General features: G+C 40.6%; 2 protein-coding genes across 11 annotated transcripts in view; one reads left to right on the forward strand and one right to left on the reverse strand.

The window, feature by feature from the left end:
* The window catches only part of PHOSPHO1 (phosphoethanolamine/phosphocholine phosphatase 1), a 37,655-nt gene extending 33,859 nt beyond the window's left edge, over nt 1-3,796 (forward strand). For all 6 annotated transcript variants that reach the window (XM_083376737.1, XM_083376740.1, XM_083376742.1 and 3 more), the window contains one exon: nt 597-3,796. In XM_083376737.1, the coding sequence (XP_083232863.1) occupies nt 597-1,358 (762 nt within the window). In that variant the 3' untranslated portion in view covers nt 1,359-3,796. The remainder of the gene's footprint in view (nt 1-596) is intronic.
* A 1,348-nt stretch (nt 3,797-5,144) lies between these two features.
* ABI3 (ABI family member 3) overlaps nt 5,145-16,017 on the reverse strand; it is a 46,108-nt gene continuing 35,235 nt past the window's right edge. For all 5 annotated transcript variants that reach the window (XM_083376800.1, XM_083376802.1, XM_083376803.1 and 2 more), the window contains 5 exons: nt 9,722-9,807; nt 8,024-8,110; nt 7,409-7,497; nt 6,862-6,996; nt 5,145-6,332 (listed from right to left, as the gene is read on the reverse strand). In XM_083376800.1, coding sequence (XP_083232926.1) covers nt 6,169-6,332; nt 6,862-6,996; nt 7,409-7,497; nt 8,024-8,110; nt 9,722-9,807 — 561 coding nt within the window. In that variant the 3' untranslated portion in view covers nt 5,145-6,168. The remainder of the gene's footprint in view (nt 6,333-6,861; nt 6,997-7,408; nt 7,498-8,023; nt 8,111-9,721; nt 9,808-16,017) is intronic.

Genomic DNA, 16,017 nt, shown 5'->3' on the forward strand with positions numbered 1-16,017 from the left:
TCCTTTCAGAGACTAAGATTATAAAATAGAATGTATAAGTAGCAAATTCTATAATTTGTCACCAAGACCAAAAAGGGGGGGGGCATATTAAAGATAGAATTTCAGTTATTTCTAAGCATAGTCATACATTCTTTGCTTTGGTTAGGGCCAAATAGAGGTATCATCTATTTGTGCATGAAAAGGATCTTCTGCTATGGATGCACCTGCCTATGTACTCAACATTTCATCCTTTGCCTGCTGTTTTTGGCACCTCAGAACATCTGCAGATAGTTCATGGTTCAGGTAGGAAGGGGAGGGTGCATCAAAGTTGGAGCCAAAAATATGCAGAAATGTTTTCAAACACTGTTTTGCAAATAAGGCAAAAGTATTCAGTTCTTATGTTTGCTGGAAGAGGCATTGTAACCATCATGGCAGCCAGGAAGGTGTATGGATCCCATTTTCCAGAATTCTCAGGAATGGCTGTGTTGGCTGGGAAATTCTGGGAGTTTCCAAATAAAGATGGCAATCAAATTGGGCATGGGCTGCATAATGAGAAGGGCAAAGGAATGTAATCATTATAGTTAGCTTTCCATTAACGAAACTTCTTTTTGTTGCAGGATGGGCCAATGGAGGCCACACAAAGCCAAAAGCAACTCCTGGTCTTTGACTTTGATGAGACCATTGTAAATGAGAATAGTGATGATTCTGTTGTCCAGGCTGCTCCTGCGAAAAAGCTGCCAGAGTCCATACGCCAAACCTTCCGGGAAGGCTTCTACAATGAGTACATGCAGCGGGTTTTGAAATATCTGGGGGATCAAGGGGTAAAGATGGCTGACTTCAAAGCAGTCTATGAAAATATTCCCTTCTCTCCTGGCATGCAGGAGCTCTTCCAGTTCCTCTCTAAGCACCAGAACTGCTTTGAGATCATCCTCATCTCTGATGCCAACATGTTCGGCATTGAATGTTCTTTGAAGGCTGCAGGGGTTTACTCTCTCTTCCGTAAAATATTCAGTAACCCTTCTAGCTTTGACAAGATGGGCTACTTCATTTTGGGCCCTTATCATTCACACAATTGCCCACGATGCCCTTCAAATATGTGCAAACAGAAGATCCTGATTGAATACCTGGAAGAAAGAGCTCAGGAGGGAAACAAATTTGAGAGAATCTTCTATGTGGGAGATGGAGCCAATGACTTCTGCCCTTCCATGGCAATGAAGTCCAGTGATGTTGCCTTCCCAAGGAAGGGTTATCCCATGCATCAACTCATCCAGGAGATGAAGAAAAATCAACCTGGGGCTTACCAGGCTACTGTAGTCCCTTGGGACTCTGCCATAGAAGTTTGTTCCCACCTTCAAGAAGTTCTCAAGGAAACATGCTGAGGGAAAGACTTGGCAGAAGCAGCAATTCTCCTTGATTTACCTGACATACAGCGTGGAAAGATCTCAGCGATTAACCTTGCATTGCTTCATGTTTGGCTTCTGCTCTGTTTTCCCCATTCCCTCTCTCTCATTATGCACAATCTGTCTCTGGATCTTCCCTTCTTTTGATCTTGAGATAAGGGCTCTCTATGCAGTTTGGCAGTCCATTCCAGGAAGGGTGGGTGGGTGCCTGCCACCTCATATGTTTTGCTTGCCTATGAAGAAAATGCTGTTTGCATTTCTTAAAATTGCTTATCCATTTTGGGGATATCTCTGCTACCAAAGCATTTAAAAGCAGTCCTGGCTCCTGGCTCATTGAAGATGGCAATAAAATCATCTGCTATAGATCTAAATGGAGCAGAATTATGTATCTGCTAGGTCAGATTTCATTTAATTTATGATTTACCCATTCAGCCAGGTTCAGCTGAGTTTACACACTATTAAGCCATAAGCCATGGTTCACAAACCACAGTAGCTGGATCACACATATTAAGTCAAAATAAAGCAGGTATTGTGTAATGTAAGATAAACTGTTACTGATATCTTAAAAAATGTCCCAAATGGAAATGTAGCATTGTTGCTGGACAGGACATAATCATCTAATTGAGCACAACATACTGTTTTCTTCAAGGGCTTGTTTTATGGCTGAGATCAATGCCCTAGGGCTTATACTTCCTCAACCTGCTATTCTCCAAATGTTTGACTTTCATAATTCACAGTCAACATAGCTAATAACTATGGATTTCAAGAGCTGAATATGGGCTGGACATTGCAGTTCCAAGTCCTTTATAAGATGCCAGATTGGCAAGGGTGGCTTTTAGCCAAGCAAATCGTGAGAGAAAACAAAATATAGTAGCATGTTGGTCTGTCACCTAGAACAGAGGTTCCCCAACCCCTAGCCACGGTCCGCTTCTGGGCCTCGAGTTTTCGGAATTGGGCTGCGGAAGTGGTGGAAAAGTGTGGAAACATCCCCTCCCCCACACACCAATCTGCAAAGCCGAAAAAATTGGGGAACTCTGATCTAGAAAAGCCTCAAGGAAGCATTTCTGCTCCTCCAAAAGAAACTGCTACCTAAATGAGGCATGTGGTGCTGCCTATTTGATGTATAGAAACAAAAAAATGAAGTATTTTGGATGTGTAAGGCAGGAGTCTGGCTGAGGAATTCTGGGAGTTGAAGTCCACAAGTCATAAAGTTGCCAAGGTTGGAGATCCCTGCTATAGGGAACATGTTAGAAACAACTATTGATGATAATTGATGTACAGCATGGCCCTTCAGATGTTGCTATGCTACCCCTTCCTACAATGGGCTTGTTTGGTTTTTTTTTTTTTTTTTTTTGCAGTTATAATTCAGCAGTAACTGGATAACCACAATTCCTGACCCCTGACTTTAGAAATGTACAAGGTAGGAGATTACAAAAATGAAAAAAGTATCCTGTTACTGTATGCATTTCCCATTCATCCATAACTATCCTGTAATTTCAGATCTAAGTTTGGATTTTTTTTCTCTGTTCTATTCAAATAATGTTTCATATACTCCCCGATAAATTAAAGACAGAGGGATAAGGAGAAATGGCCTTCTGGAGAAAGTAATTTGCACCAGGCTGAATGATGGTGCTGCATCATAGATAAAATTTAAAACATAAAAGTTCTCTTGTCTTTTATCAGCTTATCCATGCATGGCTTCCTCAAAATGATTTAGGGAGCTTGATAAGAGTGAACATGCTAAATATGCTAAACTGTACATTTCATGTTTTGCTCAGGAAAAGGAATTGAATTGATCAATATGAGATTAGTGACAGCTATGGGACCGAGATTAGAAAGAGGAATCAGTGGAATATGTTCGTGCAAACAAACTACAGATACAATACTGCCACAACAGACACACAACAGTTATGCAGTAATCTTCAGCAATGGACACTGAATCATAAGACACCTAGATTATACCCTTTCTCTGTGCAATACTGGAACAGATTTCCACTGAATTTGTTACCACAGATACACATGTATAGCTGCCAGAATAATTTTCATTTATTAAAATTGAGCACTTGACTCTTCTCTCCCAAGGTGTTGTACCCCAAAACACCAGCATGGATTTCTCCTTGGCTTGAAATGTGCTTGCCATCTCAAATTCCATAACAAAACCAGCACTTTGTCTTTTTTTTAAAAAAATGTTTATTTGTAATCCTTACCTGGTCTGTATTCTTTGCAATTTTCCCATATTCTTTTCTGTTGTACTCCCCCTTTCTGCTTGTTATTTTTGGAATTTAAAGCCATGGCAACTCTTTTATATGTGCACGCGCGCGCACACACATACAGACACACACACACCACACACAAAAAAACCCTAGCAAATACTTAAATGTTGTCTTTTGTATACTCAGCTGACCATATTGCTTATAAAGTATATTCAAATATCTGTTTCATGGTTCCTGTGTTTCTAGAGTCTGAATGTGTGAACTCTCTAGTGATGGGAAAGCTTTCTTCTCTTTCACCTATACTCCTACCAGTGAGCTGCTGTTTTTCCTCATGAATTAGCTTTATTCTCTCCTTTGATCTGAGAATAGCAGATGGTTGTTCCTCTCAGTTTTCCCTCAGTCCTTTTTCGCTTGATGTGGTTTCCTCTTACAGCAAAATAAAGGGAATTAAAGGGTGGGCCTAAGCTGGAAATTTGAGGGTACATATAGCCACCTATTATGGCAAGCCAGGATAAATGTGGAGTGCAATTAAAGTGGGATACAATATTCAGACTGAGACCACTCAGCTTGATTTAGGGAGAGAGAAAAAAAACTCTTTCTCTTGGCCATCAGGTATAGCACTGTTTGAACTTTCCAGAGTTCGTTGTGACAAACATTTCTAGTAGTTGAACAGAGACAAATGAATCAACACAATGAAGTATCACCTTTGGAAAAATGAATTACATAATTCCAAATGGAAAAACGGGTTTGAAGCTTCCTCTCTTTTGTTCTTCCTCAGTCACGAATCAGGAAGTGCTTTATAGTCACATTCACCTCACCCTCCTAATATTCTACACATTTCCCAGTATATAAAGCAACCTTTTTTTAAAACAAGAAAGCAAAAAAGGCAGCTAGAGGCAGGATGATAATATCCCGATGGTGCAACTTGGAAGGGTTGGGAACTTCAGTGAACTATTTTAAACTCAATAACTTGGTATTCAACTTTTTTGTCTATATTAAAAGCAGATGACAGTGCTAACCTGATCTTAGTCAGGTTGAGCCTGCTTAGTCCTTTGGTGGGAGACCACTTTCAGGGGTGTCAAACTGCCGGCCTGCAGGCCAGATGCATCATAGCGAAACCATGCCCACCCCATTGCCGGCAATGGTGAAAAAGTCGCAATGCATCACGTGACGTTGCGAGTTTGACACCCCTGGACTCTACACTGTATTGGGAAGTCAAAAGTCAAAGGACATGGAAGGCAGCAGTTGCAAGAAATCTCCATAACAACCAGTATATCCACAAAGCTATAAGGAGTTGCACTTAACCCAGAGAAGAATTTTACCTTTTCTTTCTTTTCTGACTGCCCCTCCCTCCCAAAAAACTGTAGGTGAACATGCTGTCTCTGCTCAGTCATTTGTTGCTGAAATAGATGGTATAATTTTGGGATGCAAATAGGATTTCAGGGTTGGACACAGTGGGTCAGGCCTTACTATGGGTTTACTACAAAATAGCACCACTTGCTGGCATATTGAAAAACCACACAAAACTTTCAAGGATATTTTACAGCATGTTTATTTGCTACATAAGAGTAAAGTTTGTTGCTGGATTCATTTATTTATTTGTCACATTTATCAAACATAGCAAGCCCGACCTCAGAAGTCTAAGAAATCACTATTTTTGTACAGATAGAAATTAGCCCTGATGGGTTCCTTATTAACTGCTGGGCAAGATTTTAGGTTTTGTGAAGCACTGCAGAGGAAAGAGGAACCATAAATCCTGTGTTTACATTGCAATGGATTTAGGTGTAGAAAGAAAAATCTTCATCAGGGTCCAGTCCAAGCAGAAATAAACAAAATGGAGACTGCTTTAGAAAGAAGGTTGTAGTTGATTGAAGAGCAAGGCTAGACAGAAGGGTGGCTCTGGGAAAGCTGACCACATGGAGCAGGGAGTGGTGGGTTTTTATGTCTTCTTGTGCTTTGTGTTTAGAGTTGTTTCCTGTGGCATTAACTTTGACCTGAGTCTGGGTGTGCCTTTCTAGTATTCTGATGGTGGCGGATGAATCCTATTATGTCCTGCTTCCCTGGGGCTGTGGCTGCTGACTATGTCCTGTGTTGGATTTTTGGGGTGTGTGAGGGATTGTTGATTGTAGGGATCTTTGTCTTCCCAATCTCATCAATTTCTAAGCTTCCTGATGCCAACCTTCTTGAATGGATTATTACATCTGCATTTCTAAAACCTGGTTTCTGTTGAGTTTTCTAGCTGGGGGGAAGGAGATATTTCTGCCTTTAAGATCCTTTGGGGAAATACATTCTGCCTTTTTTAATATCCCCCAAAATATTTATTTCTCTGGATTCTTCCCACATAGGGAAATGTCCAAAGTACTCTTGACACCTTCCTTTCATTAGCTTGATTTTAGCCTAGTTGAACTAAGTCAGGGAAATACTGATTTCCTGGCAACTTAAATAAGGATGTGCATGAATTTACTTGTTAAATTTATTTGCTGCCTATCTCATTGTGGACTACTCCAGGTGACTCCATGCTCTCCATAAAACTTGTGTTAGGGTCCTGTCTTTTTCACTCTTCCATTCTGCCTCATTCAGTGCAAAGGTTCAGTGTAGTTCCTGGGGAACAATCCCTCTGCATCACTTGTCACGCCCTCACACCAGCCATTTGAGTATTTCCGTGTTACATAAATAATGACCCCTTCTGTAAATGAGAGTTCATCCTCCTTCTTCTGAACATAAGGGTAAAGAGTCACAACTGAAAACAAGATAAGGAAAAACAGAGTCAAAGAATGAAACTAATAAAAGGTCAACTAGCTACATCCTTAAGATAACCCAGGAAGACTAAAGAGATAGAATGGAAGGTGAGGGGGAGTACAACCTTATTTAGTTTTACATCTTATGCCACTCATAACTATAGCCAAATTCATTGAGGCAAATGGGACGGAAGAGCACAGATTGGCTGGTATTGAAAAAAGGCTGGATGGAAAAGATTGTTTATGCTAATTAAGATGGAAGACAGTCCTACCTATCTCTTCCCCAAGCTTTATTATATTTAATAAGAATTTTGAAAAAGTATCACTTCATTCTCAGCTGAGCTGAGAATTTATCTTTTAATGTGTGGATTGGACTTTGTCTTATGTATAACAAACCATTATAAACCATTACTGGCGGGCGGGGGGGTACATGGCAACAGGAATGCCTTCTAATGTTTTTGGTGCCTTGGCATTTCAACTCTAGGGTTAGGAGATAGAAATCATGCAGTTCTCATATTTTTACTAAGGTACCTTTCTCCAGATAGGTGTCTGGGGCCCATGGAAATTTCTCTGGGGGTGGTGGAGGTGGCAGAAAAGGAGGTTTCAGGTGACCACAGTTGGAGATATCCAGGGATGGTGGTAGAGGAAAAGTTGGAAAATCAAGATCTGCAAACAAATATGGTGTCTGCTTCACAAATAATCAAGTCAGCTGTCTCATCTGCTTGATGTTCTGTAATTAATCCTATATACCAAGTCATGGTTTGCTAAATAAGACCTAAATGATTGGGTCACAGAAGTCAATCAAACAAAGCACTTCTGACTTGGTGCAATTTATGAACTCAAGTACCATCTGCTAGCCATTCCATTTCCAAGATCACAGGATACTGCTCCCATGGTCCTTGCTGACATTTATTAATGGGTTGTATATGCCAACTCACTAATGACTTGTTACACTTTGATTTATTTTCCTATTGCTTCAAAAAAGCTTTTACCTGGCTCAGGGTAAGGCAGAGAAAGAACATCTTCTGCTTGAACAGGAGGAGATGGCAAAAAATCTGAGAAGGGAGAAGAAAATCACCTGCTTCCGGTGGTGGGGGTGGGGATGGTGATGGATCTGGTTCAGAAGGCCTTTTCATACTCGTGCTGTTCAAAGCTTCTGGGAGGTTACTGTGACATTTAAACAAGGACAGGTTTCAGAGGAACATTTGTTGAAAAGGCAGTGGAAAAGGAAGGAAAATAACCATGCCCCTTGTGTTAAAATAATAACAGACTTGTAATTCTGGAATGGGAGAGTTTCCATCATCATTGGCTTGCTACCACAACAGATGAGAACTGGAATCCAACAATATCTAGAGAGGCATATTTTGTCCATCTCTGTACAAAGAAAAGCACCATACAGGAAACAGCCTGAGCTAGCACATTACCTCATATTCTTGTTTGGTGATACTTTGTGTTTTTTCCTGCAGGTTATTTGTTACATAAAGGGAAGTATTTAAGGACAATATTCTTGTCTACATGTCAAAGTCAATAGATCTGTCGATACTTAATAAAGAAAGAGGTACCGTAATAGTTTCTCTAGAGCAATTATGTTTAATCATTTGTAATAATAATTACTTTTCCCGCGAGGTTGTTCTTTACATATCTACTCTGTGCTGGGAAGAGGAAGGGGGGGGGAAGGGCCTCCTAAAGGTACCTCATGGATGTCAAAGGTGAAGCTGTTGAGAGTTGACATTCGGGGATGAGTGGTGGCAGAATTGCTTCCAGGACCTTCTGGCTCCTTCTAAAATAAAAGGGGAAAAAAGTAATGTCTGGATTTCCCATACCTGCATCAATACAACTTTCCTTTAAGAATTGCTTGTCAAATATGAGAAATTTTATTTTTAAAGTAAGCTTTAAACATTCATATATTTTAAAACCCTAATTGTACACATCCAATCCCCGCCCCCAAAGAGCATTTAGTTTCTTTATTTCTAACATCATCATCACCACATCCCATGTGACTCTTGGAGGCTACTTTATAAAGCATCTCTTCCCCTAAAATCCTCATTTGCAAAAAAATAAAACACCGTGTCTGCCGGAAACCAGAGACCTGAGAATTCTTGCATTTTGACCAAGCGGTTTATATAACAGAAACAGATGAGTCATGTAATACCCACACCCAACCACATCAATTCATTACACTGTCAGGATGAACAGTGAAGATTCAGATGAAGTCCTATAGATCATTTTATTACCAAATACATTTTCACAGGTCAGAGCTCATCATTCCATGCACAACCAATGTTTCCATGTATAAATAACTGGTCCTTTGAGTTGAATAATAGAAGAATATCATAGCCACCCATTCCAGTGCCTGAGATTCTAACTACTAAGAAAGAGTCTGATAAGAGACAATATAACATCAGAAATTCTAACCTTATCATTTTAGACAAGCAACAACATCTTAAAGAATGTTATTCTACTTCTGACTAAAGCAACCCACTTTTTATAAAAAGCATCACTTGGTCTGTGAATGCCTATAAAATGTAATTTAAATTATTTTAAAAATAGTGCCTAATTAATTGTCAATTTAAGTGATTAGTCTGAACTGCAAAGGGATTAAATTATGTAATTCTAATTGAAATCATTTATACAGTATGTCCTTTGAATTGGTGGGGACACCAAGGCAGCCCACTTTTAAGAAATATTCTTGATTAACTCACTGTACAGTTGTTCGCTGCGTGATGATAAGCCATACATTTATATTATAGTTCTACATGTTCTCATTTATGGACTGATTTGGAAAGAAAGTGTGGCTACCCATCTCAAGGAAGGCTGTCAAGATTTTCATTGGCAAACAGTATTTTCAGGCAAGGGTTGAAAATTGGTTTGGTGGTGGATGGAGCAGCAGTGTGATACAAGTTCTGCCCCTTGTGATCGACATGTTCAAAAGGGGGAAGAACTTGCCTCATCTTGCTGGGCTTAACCTCTCCTGCCAGATGTTGCTGGGATCTCCTGCAAGGCTGCTCACTTCAAAGACTCCTGATTGCTTTGCCTTTAAATCAGATGTGATATTTTTTTAAAAAAAACATGGCTAGATACCTCCATTGTTGAGGTAGCTATTCTTATCCGCTTTGTATAGAGTTTATATATTTGATTTTATAATATCAATTTTTAACATGTTTATATTGGTTGTTTTGTCCCTTGCTGTACACTGCCCAGAACTCCTTTTGGTGAGATGGGCTGCTATAAAAATCTGATTAATAAATAAAATAAAATAAAATAAAATAGTCAACAATAAAATATCATTGAATATATGATTATCCTTCACAAGTAGTATAGATGGCCATAGTAGCCTTAACTCAGTGGTGGTTTCCTTGCTTGCTCCTGTTATTAGTTGATTCATTCTCACCCAAGGGTTCCAGGTGACAGCCCAGCCGAGGACTTGATTGATCGCCTTGATAGAGTCCCTGTTTTGGCCAGCTGTGTGCTTTGATCCTAAAAGAGAAGATTAGAAATACAAGATGAAAAATCTGCAAAAACAAGTTGGTGTAGTACATAGACATCTTCCAAAGCAATGGCTGTTTTATCTCTTGAATTGTGTTCTTTTTTTGCCAGGAGCTTGCTAAGATACCCTGAATTTCAGAAAAACTCTAAAAGATGGATCTAAGTACCATACACATAGTAGAGACTTTCTAAAGCCAGCAGATGATACCACTCTAATGGCAGAAAGTGAAGAAGAACTGAAGAGCCTCTTGTTGCGGGTGAAGAAGGAGAGTGCAAAACTTGGGTTGAAACTTAACATTAAGAAAACCAAGATCATGGCATCCGGCCCTCTCAATTCCTGGCAAATAGATGGGGAAGAAATGGAGGTAGTGACAGATTTTATTTTCCTGGGCTCCAAGATCACTGCAGATGGGGACTGTAGCCAAGAAATTAAAAGACGCTTGCTCCTGGGGAGGAAATCCATGGCAAATCTAGACAGCACACTAAAAAGCAGAGACATCACCCTGTCAACAAAAGTGTGTATAGTCAAAGCTATGGTCTTCCCAGTTGCAATGTATGGCTGTGAAAGTTAGACCATAAAAAAGGCTGAGCACCAAAGAATTGAGGCCTTTGAACTGTGGTGCTGGAGAAGACTCCTGCGAGTCCCTTGGACTGCAAGGCGATCAAACCGGTCAGTCCTAGAGGAGATCAACCCTGGCCTTTAGAAGGCGAGATCCTGAAGCTAAAACTCAAAATATTTTGGCCACCTAATGAGAAGGAAGGACTCACTGGAGAAGAGCCTAATGCTGGGAAAGATTGAGGGCAAGAGAAGAAGGGGACGACAGAGAATGAGGTGACTGGATGGAGTCACTAAAACAGTAGGCGTGAGCTTAAATGGACTCCAGAAGATGGTAGAGGACAGGAAGGCCTGGAGGAACATTCTCCATAGGGTCGCAATAGGTCAGACATGACTTCGCAGCTAACAACAATAAAAGCCAGCAATACCCAGGTGATAGGTTTCTTTGTGGCAAATGCTAAATTTTCAGAATTTCTAGACAGAATGATATTATTGAACTGTTAGGAAGCAAATAGAAAGCTGCAGAGCCTCTATAACAGGGGTGTCAAACTCAATTTCATTGAGGGCCGCATCAACATTGCGGTTGCCCTCAGGGGGCTGGGTGGGTATGGCCAGGGTGGGCGTGGCCTACTGGGTGGGTGTGGCTAGAGTGCGTATGGCCTACTGGGTGGGCATGGCCAGCTCTACATCATTCGCATCAAGGGTGCCTATGAGGGCCTGGGCAGGAGTGGGACAGATCTGAGGGTCTCTGGCAGAAGGAGGGTCTCTGGGCCAGGGCCAAGGCAGTGGGGGCCGTTCCCTCACTGTTTCCAGGATGGCTTCGCGGGCCACATGAAACCACTTCGCGGGCCAGATCCGGTCCCCGGGCCTTGTGTTTGACATGTCTGCTCTATAAGGAAGTGTTAAAAGCCAAGAGGCATTTAGCACTATTAAGATGAGGTTCTTATGTTAATGGAAGGAAGAAATCCTCTAACCATTTCTTGAAATCCCACATAATGCCAAGATAAGGACATGGGAAGCATTTGTTCATAATTTCTTTCCTTGGAATAGCAAGCCAACAGACTGAAAAACATGAGAGGGACCTTGGAGTCCTAGTGGATGATCACTTAACCATGAGCCAGCAGTGTGCAGCAGCAGCCAAAAGAGCTAATACAATCCTGGGTTGTATAAACAGAGGCATAGAATCAAGATCACATGAGGTATTAGTACCGCTTTATAAAACCCTAGTAAGACCACACCTGGAATATTGCAGCGAATTCTGGTCACCATATCACAAAAAAGATGTTGAGAGTTTGGAAAAAATTCAGAGAAGAGCAACTAAGATGATCAAAAGCCTGGAGGCTAAAATATATGAAGAATGGCTGCAGGAATTGGGTTTGGCTATCTAAAGAAAAGAAGAAATAGGGGAGACATGATAGCAGTATTCCAGTATTTGAGGGGCTACCACAAAAAAGAGGGGGTCACGTTATTCACCAAAGCACCAGAGAGAAGGACGAGAATCTGCAGGTCCTGAATCACACAAAGTCTTATCAGCATCGAATCCTGATTATCAGAGCCCAGATGCGGTTAGTGGGACACATCGTCAGAATGACCATTCATCTTGCTCTATGGGAAGAGACCTCAAGGTCAACCGTGCAAGCCCTTCAAAGATACTGTGAAGGAAACCTTACATCACTGTGACATTGTCAAGGGAACTAGAAGCTGCGGTTGCTGAAAGTAACCACTGGAGAGCCCTGTGCTATGAAGCTTCCACTGGCTTTGAAGACTGATTGAAAACTGAATCACACCCACAGCTATTATAACAATGGACTTTCGGTGCCCCTGTTGTGCTAAATTCTGCACTTTCAGATTGGGATTGCAAAGCCATTTCCATGTCCACAGATGTACTGCACAATAGTTCAAAGGACTGCCTAAGTAACTCAAAGGGCTACCTACATAACTCAAATAAGAAGTGCTAGGACACAATATTATTATCATTCACTGTCTCTCTTCATCCCAATGTCTGGTAAAATAGGGTTGTACAAAGTTTTGAAACAGTTAGGAACAAATCACCCTGTTGAAAAAAATTGCAGTTCTAAGCAACTTTGAAACGGCAAATCAGATCAATTGGCTTCAAAGCACTTTATAGACTTTTGACATACATTTTTTTTATCCCATTTATATCCCGCCCTTCTTCGAAGACTCAGAGCGGCTTACAATCTAAGAAGCACAAATCAATGTTCTTAGCAATAGCCTTCATTCTATGTATATGCCTGCTTATTAGGGCTTTGCAGGCAGCTGTTGTTACTTAAGGAGGCATTAGCTCACTGCTCCACCAAGGCTCCCTTGTAGAATAGATGGCTTTTGTACTGCTTCTGAGGTTACAGTCAATATGCAAGTTTGCAAGTTTACTTCCCATATATGGAGGATGCTAGCAAAGATAGCTGAACAGTGTGAAGCAGTCTTAGACACAGATAAAGGTAAAGGTAAAGGTTCCCCCGCACATACGTGCTAGTCGTTTCCAACTCTAGGGGCCGGTGCTCATCTCCGTTTCAAAGCCAAAGAGCCAGCGCTTGTCCGAGGACGTCTCCGTGGTCATGTGGCCGGCATGACTAGATGCCAAAGGCGCACGGAACGCTGTTACCTTCCCACCGTAGTGGTCCCTAATTTTCTACTTGCATTTTTACGTGCTTTCGAACTGCTAGGTTGGCAGAAGCTGGGACGAGTAACAGGTGCTCAGTCTGCTACGCGGCACTCGGGATTTGACCCGCCAAACTGCCGACCTTCAGATCGACAAGCTCAGTGTCCTAACCCACTGAGCCACCACGTCCCTCGTAGATACAGATACCCAGCAGCAAATACAATTTGTCACCTCATTAAATTGAGTGCTATGATTTATTTATTTTTTCCAGTGACAAGGCTAACATTACTTTTGGTTTCATTTGGGTTTTTTTTATCTCAAGTCTTACATTTGATTTTTTTTTTGTATGCAGTATTCTGACCTTAGCAACATAAGTCAACATTAAATTCAACTCTTAGCGCTTACAATATTGTCTCAAAAATGTTCAGTATAGACATTTATATGACCTAAGTATATACAACTCAACAATGAGAGGATAAGTATCAAGCTAGGACTTAAAGGTATTGGCCTAAATGTTATTTGTTTTTAAAACCAGGAAGTGGCAAATCTACCAATACCAATGTGCCAGCCTTTTTCTCCTTGGCTGCCTATTTCTGTGGCATTTTCTTTCACTGTGTCAGCCTGCCTCTGCTGCCTCTGCTAATATAGAGCAGTCACCAACAAGTCAAATCTACGATGAGGGCTCCTTCCAAGGAGTGGCCAAGCTGACTATCCTTCTATGTGATCTCTCTTGGCACTACACAAACAGTGAACAGAGGTAGCAAATCTATACCAATCTGCAAAGGCAAGTCGGTGATCATATTTCAATATTAACCAAACCTGAACTTCAGAAAACTAAAATGGCTTTACTTTTAAAATATGTTTAGAAGTATTTTATTTAGCAGAACAGTTTCTGCATTGTTCAGCACAATGTAAGGCTCACCCATGCTGCTACTTCAATGTTCTTTCATTCCAACCTTGACTCAGCAGAAAATTGCACTGACATCAATTGCATTGTCCTCATGGCAGGAGGTTACTGGGGTGTGGGAAAGAGCCCCCTTGACCTCTTTTTCACAACAATATTTCTTTTAGGAATCTGTAATGTATTGGAATTTTACTTGAACTGTTTTCACATGTCTTTTGAATGCTGCTTAAGGTTGCTGGATTGAGGTGTCTGTGTAACAGTCACTGACTAGCCAGACATGCAGTCTCCAAGAAGATCATTGGATGATTTGGGGTGGGAATGGGTTCCTTTAAACCTAGTGGCCACCGCCTAGTGGCCAACCATATTAGTAGCTGCGCAGAAGCCTCTGATTCAGTTCTGTTCCTGTTTGCCTCAATAAAGAAATGTTCCTGTTTGAAACCTCTTGTCTTGCTTCCTGCCTCCAAAGAACTCACTACACAACAGAACATATTTTTTCATAGATATATCAATCTGTTTTGTGGTGCGGATCACTCAAGTGGGTGAGATTACCATCAACAGCGGGGGGGGGGGGACAAAGGAAAATTGCCTTTGAAAGCAGGTAGGTGTTTTTTCTCAGACAAGTTACAACGACCACATAGAAGCAGTGTCCAATGACTGAATGAGCAGGAGGGGCAGAAACAGAGTAGAACCAATCACTGGCTATATCATTCCCAGACTCATCACTAAGATATTTCAGAGACTCCATGTGGGAAAATTTATTCTGGGATAAGAAGAATTGGGATAAGAAGAATTCCACACTAAAACTTCCCAAAATAATTCTAGATTGCCTGAGTATGAGATAAAAGCAACATTATATGAATATGTCCCTTAAAAAGTAGTTAGCAAAAGGTCCTCTTATTGTAGTAACTGAGATGATAATGGGCAATTTACGGGCATTTTGGATGAAGATATACTTCTCATCAATATTAGCTCTAAAAACAGTCCAAGTCAATTTGGTTTGCTCTCAGACCTTGAACTACAAATTCAAATAGCATCTTATCTTATTTGAATCTCAAGTCTCCAAATTAAATTGAATTAGGGCTGATTTGCACAGGCCTGCAGGTGGATGGCATTATTTATAAATGTCACAAATAAAATAAATATTTCTGTCCTATTTGAAAGTATAAAGTGATTTGCTAAAATGTAGCTCTCTGCTTTTCTGAAATTGGCTCCAGTTAATGCACATACACAATCAATGGTTAGCTACATTAATATGGCAGTGGGGGATGTAGCCTGCAACTTAACCACAGTGAATAAAATTCTGGTTTCTCTCTTTCTCAGGTGCACTTTTCTTCATGCTAAGTTAGAGTCCTTGCCCTTTCTTTAAGAATCATTAGTCTACCTACCCACAGAAGTTTCCATTATCTGCTGAGCCACTGACGTGATTGCACCTATCTTAATGATCCTTTCCATCTTTCCATCTTAGTGACAAGCAATTGCTAGGTTAGGAGCTTTCTTTCCATACAGATTATTTTGTTTTGTCTTTCTCCAGTTGCTCTGCTTGCAGCATTGAAGCATTGCTTATCGTCAGGGCTACAAACCTTTTGAGTGGAAGCAGACTTTCAAATGACGAGGATGCTACTTGGAAATGAGAGAGAAGCGTGGGAAGAAAAAAGTTGTGCAGTGCTTTCTCTCTGTTTGAAATGTTTTTGTTTCATTGGTTTCAGACACATGTGGTTTCCAGATCAGTCTCAATGCCTGGCCCCAGTTACCAACACAACCCCACTTTTTTTTAAAAGTAGTTTGCAAAATGGGGAGAAAGAAAGAATAGCTTATTTGCAACTTGGATATCTAATCAGGCCACAATATTTGGGAGTCCTATTATCCTGATTTAGAACTGTACTCCAACTTGTGGGGAGGAGAAAAGAGAAGAAATATTTGAAATATATAGAAATATATGTGGAAGATTAATAGGTTATGAGAAGTTAATTATAATCTTTAAAATTTCACGGCTAAAATTTGTCCCTTGCTCCTTATTTCAATAAAGCATTACTTACTGATAATCCTATGTGGAAATCTTAAATAATAAACTGGTGCAAATTGTTATGATAATAAAACATTTTAAAAACTTCTTCCATTTCA

The sequence above is a fragment of the Vipera ursinii genome, assembly GCF_947247035.1.
Source record: "Vipera ursinii genome assembly, chromosome: Z".
NCBI classification, from domain to species: domain Eukaryota; kingdom Metazoa; phylum Chordata; class Lepidosauria; order Squamata; family Viperidae; genus Vipera; species Vipera ursinii.